The sequence below is a fragment of the Haliaeetus albicilla genome, chromosome 3, assembly GCF_947461875.1.
Source record: "Haliaeetus albicilla chromosome 3, bHalAlb1.1, whole genome shotgun sequence".
In the NCBI taxonomy this organism is placed as follows: domain Eukaryota; kingdom Metazoa; phylum Chordata; class Aves; order Accipitriformes; family Accipitridae; genus Haliaeetus; species Haliaeetus albicilla.
Window position 1 is genome coordinate 21,992,521 of NC_091485.1, and position 13,333 is coordinate 22,005,853.

At 46.7% G+C, this 13,333-nt stretch overlaps 1 protein-coding gene across 1 annotated transcript; it reads left to right on the forward strand.

The window, feature by feature from the left end:
- Positions 1-8,519: 8,519 nt before the first annotated feature.
- TMEM200C (transmembrane protein 200C) lies at positions 8,520-13,104 on the forward strand. Its single transcript, XM_069779043.1, has 2 exons — positions 8,520-8,951; positions 11,139-13,104. Exon 2 carries the CDS (start codon positions 11,182-11,184, stop codon positions 12,826-12,828), a length of 1,647 nt encoding a protein of 548 aa, XP_069635144.1. The 5' UTR covers positions 8,520-8,951; positions 11,139-11,181; the 3' UTR covers positions 12,829-13,104.
- Positions 13,105-13,333: the final 229 nt, after the last annotated feature.

Genomic DNA, 13,333 nt, shown 5'->3' on the forward strand with positions numbered 1-13,333 from the left:
TGCATACTGCCTAGTGAGCAACAGTAGATTAGGATAGCAGGGTTTCAGAGTGCAGTCAAAGCACTTTTCCATTAGCGAAGCACCTCTCATTCTCGTATCTGTGCTGAAGAGCTGGAGCAAGCTCACCATACAACTTCAGGAACACGTCTTTCCAAACCCAAATGTTCTGCAACCACTTATTATTTAAGTCACCACTACAATGTGATCCTGCCACTCAGGAGTTATTTGCTGTTCTCAAAAATGTTGCTCAGTGGAATGCAACAACCTGCCATTCTTCTGAAGTGTTTGTCCTATCCATTCATCTCCCTTAAAAATTTTTGTCTACACTTCAGCACACCCATCAGTCAAATTTCTAATCAGGAGTAATTTAAATTTCTGAATACAGAGGGAAAAGACAGCCAATCTACAAGACAGATGCAGAATTCCCTCAAGGATCCATAAGTAAAAAGAGACACATGAAGACACTGAAGTAGGCACATAACTAGATATTGTGATGTAGAAAGCATTATGAGATGCAGAATAGAAATCTAGGGAACCTGACCCTGTGATCTAGTAGTTTGCTGAACTCTCATGATGCTATGCAAAAATGCTCCAGAGGGAGTCATGTAATTAGTACAGGTAAGCAGAGGGAAAAGTCTGCAATGTGAAAACCTGCAATGTCAAAATCTAGAGTTCAGTGTTCTGCTATAGTCATTAGAAGGAAACAGGTAATTGCGGAACACCACTCCTCTCAAACTGCCACTCCTACAGAAGACCAGTTCTGTCACACTCTAGAAGTGATGTAGGCATGTTATAGCCTTCCAAAGTTAGGTGAGATAAATTCCACCCACTTGTGATGCAATATGTTATATTTGAGACAGGAACTAACACAGCCTTTTGTGGTGAGGACACCTAGGAACAGCAAAAGTAACCAAGAGTGTAAGTGTTCTGACTGTGGTTGAATCCTCATCAGAAGCTATGATAGAGACAGTTACTTGTTTAGCCACGGCTTGATTTATACCTGCAGGTATTACTTGGAAATACTTGTTTAATATTTTCTTAAGCTCTGATTGATTATTTTAAATTTAAATAAACAGTTCTTAATGCTTCTGTGATCCTCATACTCCTGGCTATGCATGAGTAATAAGCATTCACTGAAAAAAGAATGCATAATAAATGGAGGAGTTGAGGCTTTTTAACCACCGTACATGCCAAGCTGCATTTCACACCCAAATTATTCAAACAAGCAAAGAGAAAAGAAAAAGAGCCTGAAAAGACCCTTCCCATCCTTCTGTTCAACAGCCCAATCTACTCACACTTAAATTTCAGGAAATCCAAAAGTTATTCCAGGTTCTGTCTTTTTGAGTCCTGTAGGGCACAACTATCTTCTCTGTACCACTAATATCTATAAATAAAACTCAGCAAAATAACTCTCTAAAAATAACTAAAGATCTAAACACAGACTGAAAATCAGCTATGTTCTGCATCACAAGATGAGGCATGCATTTTCCTCCTGCTTGGAATATCTGTGTTTTTCAGGAACACCCAAGCCTGTAGAGGATCCCAAAGCTCTTACCTTGCTCCATGAACAGTAGAGTTAATGCTTGACATTTTGGGCCAAAGCCTGGCTGCTTTATTCACATACATAATCCCACAGCACCTGCAGGCCAAATTTTCCTTTCAGTGTCTCTGGTGAAACTCTATAGCAAGTTAATTGACTTTTGTTCAGATATATAGATTAACTAGGTCATAACCTACCCCAGTGGGAGCATTGAAAAGATCAGAGCAAGCAACATCCTTCTAGCTTGCACGATTAAAAGGCTCCCTTATTTTTTCTCTTTAAATTTAAGGAAAGAGACTTATTTGGTAATGAAAGCAAAAGGATCAGCAAGCATATGTGATGTTGCTAATTCTTTTTCATTTATTCTGTTTCACTCTTTCATGGTAATATTTCCTATAGTAAAGAAAAGAATATTCCTATTGGTTTTCTGCTGTGAATATTCCCTGGCTTTGGCAAAACCACGATGTTTCCTGTAGACCTACTTCATTCTGTAAATTCAACTCACTTGTATCGATGCAGAAAAGCAATTTAGCAAGTTGTACTTTATTTGCTTTATATAATTTCATGCCTTTAAAGTTACAAAACTGATTGAGAATGATTAGTGTAATACCAGGCATTTGACTAACATAACTGAATGTTGCAACAGTAACATTCAAAATCAAAGCAGCGGTACAATATGTGTCATGAATATCAAAAGAATAATGATAAGGTCCTGCATGCAAAGTGTTATCAATTATATTTAAGAAACAATGGCCTATGATCTGAGTCCCTAAGTGTCATTTAACTACAGAGTTCAAGTTCTAGTTCTGAATAGGATTTTTTTTTTTCCTGTCTACTTTTAGGACTTAGCACTTACTGATCACTATTAAATCACCAGTCTACAACTTTAGGACGAAGTTCACTGTTTTAACATTAAGTTATGAAAATGTCCTTTGTTACCGTTGTCAAATAGAATAAATTAAAACACAACTTAAGTGTGACTGAAGAGAAAATATATCAGCACACTGACCCTGGCACTTGGGTCCAGAGCATGGCAGAGCTCAAAGCACTCTACAATTCACTTTTGTGCTACCCTAAGCCTAGGAAAGGTTTAGCTCCTATCACAGAAAAGAAATCCACAGGTTGTTCACACCTATGCTGGTTAGTAACAGTACCTAGCACATTTAAGATGTGCTCTTGACTTTACCCCAATGTCTCTTCTCTAGAGAGAAGCTGTGGAAGAGCTGGCAGAAACAAGATGACTCTCTTCTGGCAACCCAAGGGTTCCTCCATCAGAGTCTTAATATTTTTTCTGAGTTCCTTTATGTTCCCAAGATGTACCATTAAATCTTGGGCAAATTTGACCTTCAGTTTTGAGTAGATCTTGTATCACTCTGAAAGTGAGAGCAAAGAAGCATGGAGCTTTAAAGACCTTCACAATTCATGAGGGTTGTGACAAATTGTGTTAATAGTCCACAAAAACTTCTTCTATTGGATGAGTACTCTACATCAGCTTGTTGTCTTTCCACAGTGATCATCAGATGTCCAGTGTAGAGTAAAAAACTGTGATTGCAGTGAGGGAAGGGAAATGACAAAAAAAAAAAAAAAAAGCCAAAAAACAAAACAGGTCAAAAATTTGGGTTAATCTCTCTTGACAGCACATAAAAAAGATGCTGTAATAGTTTCCATTTATTAAATGCTAAGTTAATCCTTTAATAATGTAGGGCAAAGACACCTATCAAACTGCATGAGTGTGTAAGTATGCAGTAAGTGCTGGTCTGAGAAAACCCTTCTCTTAAAAAGGAAGGATGCAATCATTGTTTTATTCTCCTGACTGATAGACTGTGCTTTCATGCAGTTTGCTGCAAATCATCTTATTATTAATTATAAGTGTGATTTTGCTTGATTGCATTGTTCCAGTGTCTCACCAGATCAGCCAGGAATTTCCCCAACTAATGCAGGCATTACGTATTTTGTATAATGAAAAGACAGTCCTGCTCCCCAGCAGCCTGAGGGTATGCTGGGAAGTGGCAGGTGCATCCCCAGGAAACAGGGGGAAACATTATTATCATTGAAACCATAGAATATTTGCTAACTAGTCAGGCTCTGTGTGATGGTGGCTTCTTGTGGTTGACTAACCCAGCTCATGGACTGGGTGGACTAACTCCACTTCATGGACGTCCTGTCCCCAGGTGGAGGAGGCAAACTGCTTGCCACTCCTCCCTGACCACTTCTTGATATCACCAGAACTCTCTGATGTCAGGACTTGCAATGAGCAATGCAGATAAAAGGCATGAGTGGCTCTGCCCTTGTTGAAAAACCTTTGCACAGAATTGCAAAAATGCTGGTATCAAGGTTTTTTTGAACATCTACAATTTTAAATTACCAAGGCTAAAAATCTCTCTAGCACCTACTGCCCTAGAAGAAAAAAAAGACAGCGAGAGACATATGTTATTGGTTCCCCTCCTACAACAAGTGCTTTGGCATGCAAGTGATGTATTTTTAATATCACTTACAATAAAAACATTTTCCAACCCTCTGTCCAATATATGTTGTCATTATTTCTCATAGATAAGTGCTGTCCCACTGACTCAAAATACTATTTCTAAGGCTTGAAGATAAAATAAGCTATTTTATGAACTTGTCTTACAAAATACACATTCATATCATTTGCTGTAGACCTTCAAATAGACAACAAAAATGTTTAAACAATAAGAAGGTGCTAATCATGAAACAGTTGTACACAGGTATCTCATTGCAGCTAGTGTCAAGTTGCTCTGGGATGGCCTCCATCTCAAAGAGCTTACATTGTAGAGCAATGAGGTAAGCAGAGGGGGAACAACATTAAAAAAAAAATTAATTGTAGTTATGTGGGGAAAATGCTACACTGGTCTTACCTTCCAGGCAAATAGTTTGGCAAGTGTTCTTGATTAGCCTTTATGTAGTTTTGTGTCCACAAATAACATACAAAGTTTTTTGCAGTTATTTGCAGTTGTCTTGTATCAACAAATCAAAAAGTGAAGGCAAATAACATAACATGGCCAAATCATTCCTACTTCTTTTTAAGCCAGCTGAGAAGTCATGCAGAGAACATTTAAAAGCAACTGAGTGACACCTGCCCCAGAGCACTGTTCATAACCTGAGGGTGCGACCATCAGACTTCCTGCAGTATGTCACAACTGACCCAGGAACATTTCACAATCAGTCTCCTCTAGTTTCAAGCCTTTTGCAAGATGCCAATTAAATATATATATATATATATTTATAAAGTGGTTAGTGTCATTAATGCCTCAAAAATAAAAATCTATTCACAGAGAATGTCAGTAAGAACAGAAGTGAAATAAACTAGTAGTTCCTTTTTTTTTTGTGTGAAAAAAGCTTGTTCATCTTGAAGTATTAATTCTCTTTACCTTTCAATCACCAGATTTCATGGCTGTGTATTTCCTTCACCCTGGCAAATGTTCCCAGCAAAGTGTATCTCTGCTATAATTAATTTTGAAAGAAAAGCAGACATGCAAATTTCCATTCGCTCTCAGTGGATTATCTAGACTCAGGCTTGCTACACAATGAAAAGTTGCCTCTGAGTCTACCACATATCAAATAAGCTGGAAGAATCTAATACACAATGCAGATTCACTGTATTTGATGTAGATCTGTAAGGATTTCAAACACATATTTTCTCAGTGAGGATGATTTCTCACAGTTCATTCACAGTGCTGCTCTTTTCCTCTGCATCAGTTATCAAATCATCATTAGTCATACCAGAGTCTCCACCATTAATCATATCAGAATCTCCACTGCCATGGGAAACAAACAGACAAACAAACAAACAAACAAAGTATATGGGGGAAGACAAGACAAAACAAATGCTTACTCTGAGACCAGTGCCCAGGCTGGGAGTGATGCTCTTGCAACTTTCCTAGCTATTGAATAAGATGAAGCTATGAATTCCATCAATAAAGACTCAGGAAACCTTGGCATGTAGCACAATATACTGTGAAGCATATGTACAAAATGTACATCAGCTTTTATTTTTATTAATGTAATAAATTACCTAATTAAAAATAGCTAAATAAGCTACAATTACAATGGGCTTTCAGACTAGAGACACTTATGACTGGAAGCTGTTCTGCTAGCAGGATGTAGGTTAAAATGACAATGACCCTTTGCTACTTCTGTTACTCTGTGTCTGAGAAATTGTAAAGATAAATCACTGAGGAAAACCTGAAGCCTGTGCAAAATGTCTCTTTCATGCTTTCAATACTACTCCTCAAAGAATCCTTTTCAGATTTATCCTTTTAATCTTGTGCTCAGATTGGAAGTATATCGAGTAAGGGCCTTCTCTCTGGTTTTGTTTTGTAGGGTTTCCACACTGGGAACCACAGGTCCATGGCTGCAACCCATAGATGCTACAGAATTTCAGATAAGTACCCCAATTACTTTAGCTTGTCCTTCGGATTGTTTTTGGACCTTGGGCCTGCTGAGGGCTGAGATATATTAACTTGGCTACACATCTCCTGGATTAGAGCTGACATACCCAGCCAGCCTGGGGTGGAACCTATTCAAGTGGCTGTACAAAAATTGATGGCATTGTTGTACTGAAGTACGTCCCAAGAAGGACCGCATGAAGGTTACCGTCTTATGCTCAAACAACCTAACAAAAGCAAGTATATGCTTAAAAATTAGTGATTTTTATATAGCTAAGGAGGAGAGGAGAGGAGAGGAGAGGAGAGGAGAGGAGAGGAGAGGAAAAAGAAAAAGGGAAAGGGAAAAGGGAAAAGGGGACAGGAAAGGAGAAAGGAGAAAGAAAGAAAACCCAGGTCCAATAACCTCTTTGCAATTCCCAATAATTATTTAGGTTCACCACAGTTTAATGATAAATGCATGGCATCATGTAGAAAGTTATACAAATAAGGCAGGAGCTGAGCCTGCCAGCAGTGCTCAGCAGTCAATGCAAACACAGACAGTTACAGATTAACTCAGGCAACCAGTAAACCAGACCAATAGGAAAGCTGCCTTTTGCAACTGTTCCACTTCAGGGAACACAAAAATCCATATCAGCTAAAACTAAAATAAATATTTCATTAAAGCTCCCAATGTATTTGTTAAACAAGCAGAAGAATCTGTAGGATAGGTAGGGATATACAACTTGGCAAGGTAACTTGCTCTGAGGGATTCAGCCTGCCATTGTACAACTGGTCCTTACCATGTAGAACAAATTAAGATTGCATTGCTAGCTACTGCTGAACAACACCTTCAGCAGCTTTTCATCCAAGAACATATTTCTTATTTTCCAGGATTTGGCCTCAACTACAACACATTTCGCTAAGAGTAATTTGAAAACTGTGAATGTGAAGATAGCCTAATCACTCAAAACTTCAGCAATAAAAATATGGAAAGGCTGTTGTATAAAAAGACAGCTAAATAAAATGGTTTAGTTTGACAGAAATAGAAAATATGACTCAGATAAGGAAAAGAGCTCTTTGCCCTTTAAAAAAATCCCTCTCATTCTTCCTCTTTCTCTAACATGGGAGCCTTTCAGGGAGAGTCTGGTGATGCTGCATTATTGATGCGATACAGGTCTCCAGTGGGAACAGATGTGTTATGTTTGGTTTTCTCTGATAGTCTGGGCTGAACACAAAGCAAATTACTGAATGTCAGAAGACTCGGGTTCATCGAGACCGTTGAAAGCACATTTTTAGAAGAAGTTCTTAAATAATAAATCTTAAATTTCAAGCCTGTTGCATAACCAAAAGTTACATGTATACTAAAAGAAATGTGTCCCAAGTGATTTTGCTGAGACAAACTGCAAACGACATTAAAATGCATATGTGCAGCTTTAGGATTTGTTTGTTCTCAAACCAGGCACTGATAGTTGGGGTGAAAGACACGTAATAGCACAGAATCGCAGAATTGTTCAGGCTGGTATATATACAATTTAACTGAATATGCATAATCTCTCCCACAATTTTCCCAACCAGTGTTGGCTCCTTTATTTTTAAAAACACAGTTTGACACCATAAATGTTCTCTTTATTGCCCCTCGGTTTCTGGCAGGCTGTTTTACGCACAGCATAGTCTTCCCACACAAGAGGTCAAGCAGAGGCAGAAGAGAGCTGGTTTGGCCCAGGCTAGGTCACACTCCAGCTTCAGGAGGAATCCAAGGCCACTGTACAAAAAGGCAGGCTTGGTCCACCCACCCCAGAAAACCACGCAACGTACGTTAGGAGCAAACCCAAGTCACGGGATGATTTTTCTGTATTTACTGAGATACCTGCCTGAGATTTGCCTTTCTGTCTCATGGTGGACCTGTAACAAGACTCGACTAAAGCAATCAGCAGTAATCTCCCCTCATGAATAAGAGCAGTGCGACGGGACACGCTAGATTATGTCTCACTTAGGCAATAGCTTCAATTTAATCACTTTTCACGATGCAGCTCGGAAGAGAACACCGTTTCCCGGTCTCTGCTGAAAACGAGAGATCCTGGGTGACACCACTGACACATCTCAGCTGCCACTTTCTTCCTTCATCCTGTTTCTTCATCTTTTCACCTGCTTCTTGGCTTTCTCCCTAGGCATTCCTGCAAACCCGGGGGGGGGACACCAAAGGCGGAGAGGCTGAGCCTGAGGCAGCTGCTGGTGGAAAGGAGACCGAGGGGCGTCCTGCTTCCCGCGACCGAGCTCCTAAATGGGAGACCTGGCGAACCCTGGGAAGGGCTAAGGCGGTGAGAGGAGGCAGGACCTCACGCGGTTTGGGAACGGACAGCCCCGGGGGTCGGCGTCGGGGAGGAAGCGGGGAGAAGAGAGGCCGCACCCCGCCTGCGGCCGGTCCCTTGTGGGACGGCGGGAGAGAAAAGGTCGGCGGGCGCGGGCCGGTTCGGGACGGCACGGCACGGCACGCACAACATGGCGGGCCGAGGCGAGGGCGGGCGTGGCGGTAGAGGGCGTGGCCTCCGCGGGCGGGGCCGCCGGGGGGCGGGCGCAGGTGCGCAGGTGGCGGGGGCGGGGGGAGGCGGCCGCGGCCATCCTGCCGCAATTTCCCTGTGTCACGGCTCCCGTCTCCTAGCAACGGCGCCGAGTCCGGCCGCCAGCCGCGGCAGCCGCGCACCGCCCGCAGCGGCGGCGGCACACGCAGCGGCTCCGCCGGGCCGGGGCGCGCGCTGCCGGGGGCGGCCCCGCGGCGGGAAGGATGCGGCATGGTGAGGGGGCAGCGCTCCCGCGGAGCTCCCTGAGGCGGCCGGCGGCGGCGGGGCCGAGGGGGCGCCCGGCGCTCGGCCCAGCCCCGCCGCCCGCCCGCCCGGGGCCGTGAGGGGCGGCGAGGCGGCGGCGGCGGCGGCGCGGGCGCCGCGCGGGGATGCCCGCTCGGGCCGCAAAGTTTCTTCTCCGCGGCGGCTCGGCCGCTTCCCGCGCGGACTTCAACCCGGTCCTCCTCGGTAAGTGACCGCGTCCCCTCCGCCGCTGCCATCTTGAGCGGCGGCTCCGTCCGCCGGCGACCCCCGACCGACGCCCCCGGGACGGGGGGGTTGGGGGGGGGGGTCGGGGCCGCCGCCCTGCGGGTCTCGCCGCCCTGCCCCGACGGCGGGGAGCTGCGGGGCCAGCCCGGCCGGCGCGGCGCCCCCGCCCTGCCCGCGGGGCAGCCGGCGGCAAGCGCCGGCTGGCGGCCCGGGGTCTGGTGCCGGAGCTCCTTTAAAGCGGTGCGTGGCCGCCCCTGCCCCGGCAGCCGGAGCCCGGCGAGCCCCGCCGGTGGCGCCCGAGGGGTGGGAAGGCGCTAAACCGGGTCCTTTTAAAACTGTATCTGGTCTTTGCCGAGCGAGGTCGGGGCAGTGCTGGAGGGCTCGCCTAAGGAGCCGGCGGCGGTGGGCTGGGGCGTGGGCGGCGGTCGCGGTCAGTTCGTGCGGGACGTGACTCCAGCCCCTGCGAGTCCCGTCCCGGGGCGTTTTGCTGCGCCGCGGTCACTGGCAACGGCCGGCGGTCCCTCGGTGCCCTCCTTCGCACGGCGAGTTCTGCTCTCTCCATCGCCAAAACGAAGTGCCAGGCGATGCCGAACTGGGAAGGTTCCTCGGTGCTGATTGCCATCTGTTTTCGCCGTGGTAGAGGAGACGGGCTGCTGGCTAGCGGGGCAGCAGCAAGAAGGAGATCAACGAAGCGGCAGTTCAAGCAAAGCGTGCTCCGATAATTACACTTTTGCATCAAGAAAAAATGCTCTTTTTTTTTTTAAATAAATAGTTCAGCGATAGGAAAGAGAAGACGAGTGTCTGCTCTTTGTGTTGAGCGTGCGGTACCTCGGAGAGTAATTTAACAATGTCCTTGCTGACAACACCCTTTTTGGGGGGAAAATACAAACGGAGCAAATGGGACACAAAATTACCGCATATGTGGCAAATCTGGGAATAGAAAAGAACAGAAATGAGATTTAAAAGCTGACGGGGGAAGGGACCAAGATTTTTTTTTTTTTAGGTGCTTACTTAATCGCCTTTCAGTGCAATTAATTGAACTTTGTGAATTGTATTTTATTCGGTGCTGTCATCTTTTGCTCCCTCAAAGAAAAAAATAATGGGACACTCAGAGAAAGGGGGGAGGGGATCCTGCTCCTCAGTAGCATGAAGGAATATCTTTCAAAAAAAATTGCAACAATGCAGGAATTGTTCCTGCACGCTGCATTTTGTAACTCAGATCACTGGAATGGGGATGACTTCTGATGGTCCAGTAAAAAAAAAGCCATAAATGCTCAATGGTTAGTACCCTGCCAGTTTCCCGACGAGCAGTCGTTGCTGTTTCCCCAGGTGACTCTCAAGGGTTCGCTCCTCCTTTAATAAGATTTGACATGCCATCTCTTACCTGACAGCCACTATCTCCCCTTTCTGGGGGCGGAGGAATTTGCCGCTGTTACATAACGGTTACCTGGAGCATCACACTTGTTCCCAAACCACGGATGCCTCTAGACCGCAGGCAGCAGTTGAATTTCTGCAATATTGCAGATCAAGGCCAAATGGCTAGGAAGAAACTTTCACAGGGCACTGCTTTCCAGCGTTCAAATGTTTCCCTTGTGCATTTCACAGTAATTCCTTTCCCACTCATTTAAGCAAGGCAAGTAATATGTTTAACCTTCCCCCCAGTAACATGTAAGCAGTGTAATGAAACAAACAGTATCTATATATCAAACATACTGCCTTCCTGCTTTTATTTCCTCCATCCCCTCAAATCCTGCATGACATCACTAACCACAGTCAGTGTGCAGTGTAACCCCAGACGCTGTTAGGGAGTGGGGCTCAGCATCCTCTGAGCTCTGGCGCTTTGCAAGCTCCTGAGACCTGCAAGATCATTTTTTTATTTACACCAGCAGATACCACTCCCTCTACGCTCCAGGTAAATGATAAAGAAAATAATTAGCTGTTTGGCAAGAGTGTAGCGGGGCACATGGCTGCTTCGATGCTGTCAGTCTGCTAGTCTCTTACTCACACACAGGAGCTGCGTGGGCAAGGGTGATTGTGGGTGTCAAGCCCCCTTCCATTTGTTGAGGGTTTTAATTAGCAGGAATTTGAATGAGGAACAGCATCAGAGACACCTCTTGTGCTGCAGGTCTGCCCCTGGTCCTCATTCTCTTCTCCTTTTCACTGCAGGAGCTGGAGTGGCTGGAGGAGGCAGTACTCTGGGTAGCCAGCCATGATCGCCACTGGAGGCCTCCTGAGGATCTCAGCTAGGAAACAGGACCCCTTGCGACCCCAAAGCCAAGTCCCTAAACGCAAACGCAAGGCCAAAAAGAAGCGCAAGAACGACGTGGTGGTGGTGAAAGGCAAGCTCAAGCTGTGCTCCCTCTCGGGGCTCATCGCCCTCTGTGGCATCCTGGTACTGCTTGTGGGCGTCGCCTTGGCCGTGGTGGGCTACTGGCCGAAGCCCAGCCAGGTGTACAGAGAAGGCAGCATCATCGGGGGCCGTCATCTGGCACCTCAGGGTGGCACCCCCCAGAACCGCTCCCGGAGCGAAGGGGCACAAGCAGGCATCCATCCAGAGTCACCCCCCAGAGCCAACACTTCCACCACTGCTACCATTCGGGAGTCCCCACAGTCCCCCCCCACTTCTTCGTCCCCCCAGGCCTCCGTGGGTTTCCTTTTCCGTCTTTTCTCGAGCTACTTGCATTCAGACAAGCTGAAGGTGCTGGGCCCCCTCATCATGGGTATCGGCATCTTCCTCTTCATCTGCGCCAATGCGGTATTGCACGAGAACCGCGACAAGAAGACCAAGATCATCAACCTGCGTGACCTCTACTCCACTGTCATCGATGCGCACAGCCTGCGGGCCAAGGACAGAGGCACCCCGGCCTCAGCCCCTCTCAACGGCTTTGTCAACTACGTGCAGTCCCGGGGCCTGGAGCTAAAGCCTGGCAGTGAAGGCCTGGGTGCTGCGGCCATGCTGGCCAAGAGCTCCTGGCCACCAGGACTGGGTGTCTCCCTTTCCCCACCAGACCTGGCGTCCTCGCCGCGGCGTTCCTCCTTCTCCGTCCCCCCACAGCCGCCCAGCCTGGCCGAGGCTGTGTACAGCATCTACCAGGAGCGTGCTGCCCTTGCTGGCCACACCGTCACCAGCCCACCCTGCAGCCCGCCGGAGAGCTGGGGCCGGCGCAGCACAGCCAACTCTATTGTCAGCTCTTCACTGAGCGCTTTTGCCCTCCTGCCCTCAGCGCCGAGCAACGGAGAGGGAGGCTGGCAGAGGCCCCCTGGTGAGCGGGGAGCCCGGGAAATCCCACGGGGGGAGTTTGAACTGAGTCTGACCGACCTCAGCGGCAGCCGGGTCGAGGGAGGCTGTGGGACAAAGAGGCACAAGCTGGTTGTCAGGCGGCAGAGCACCAGCTGCTTGCCTGATGCTGGTCGTCCCCGTTTCCCTGAGCCACCTCAGCCCCTGGCTGTCAGCAGGGGCCCGGACTCCAGCCTCTTGGTAAAGGCATCTTCTAGCTACTCCAAATCTCTGGATCTGGGGGAGTCGCCCCCCTCAACCCCTCCTGCCTTCACCAGGACGGACTCCCAGAGCTCCCAGTCTGAGCCTTCCAGCAGCAATAAGGGCTACAGCCACCTGGAGGAGACAGGCACCTCCTTGGAGTCAGTTGCCAACACCCCAGCCAGTAAAATCCCGGACTGTGAGGAGGAACCAGCTGAGAAGACAGACCCCCTCAAGGCTACCAGCAGAGAACAAACAGGGGTGCAATCCCAGCAAACTCAAAGACAGTATACAAATAAAGAGAAACTCTTTATGATTTCTAGGTCGCACACTGCATTAGGGCTGGAGGATGGGGAACTGGAGAGTACTGGTATCTAAACAAACAGAGAAGGCACGAGGACACCTTGAAACCCTCCACACCTCCCCCCCTTCTCCATCTCCTTGTGGACTTAGGAAACTGATCAATATCCAAAGAGCTGCAGTATGTTACCCTTGAAAATTGAATTCCGTAAATCCTGTAGATGACTTCAGGAAGAAAAAGAAAATCCTTTTTGTCCGATTGTGATTGTATGTTCCATGCAAGCCAAATTGTATTAAATATCCACAGTCTAGCAAGTTCTTTGGATCAGATTAATACAATTTCAGACAGTATAACTAACTGTGCACTTTACTGTTTTGATTTCCAAGTGCCCCTTCTTCTCCTCTGATTTCTTTCTTGCTGATTTGCCACTAACTGCTTGAAAACCACAGGCACCTTTTTAAGTTCAAGAGCAACGTGGTCTTCAGATCAAGAAAGCCGAGCTCTCTCTTTGTTTTGGTTCAATCACTAAAAAGTTTGCAAGGCCTTAAGGATGACATACCTTGACAAAGAATGAGTTTGTTT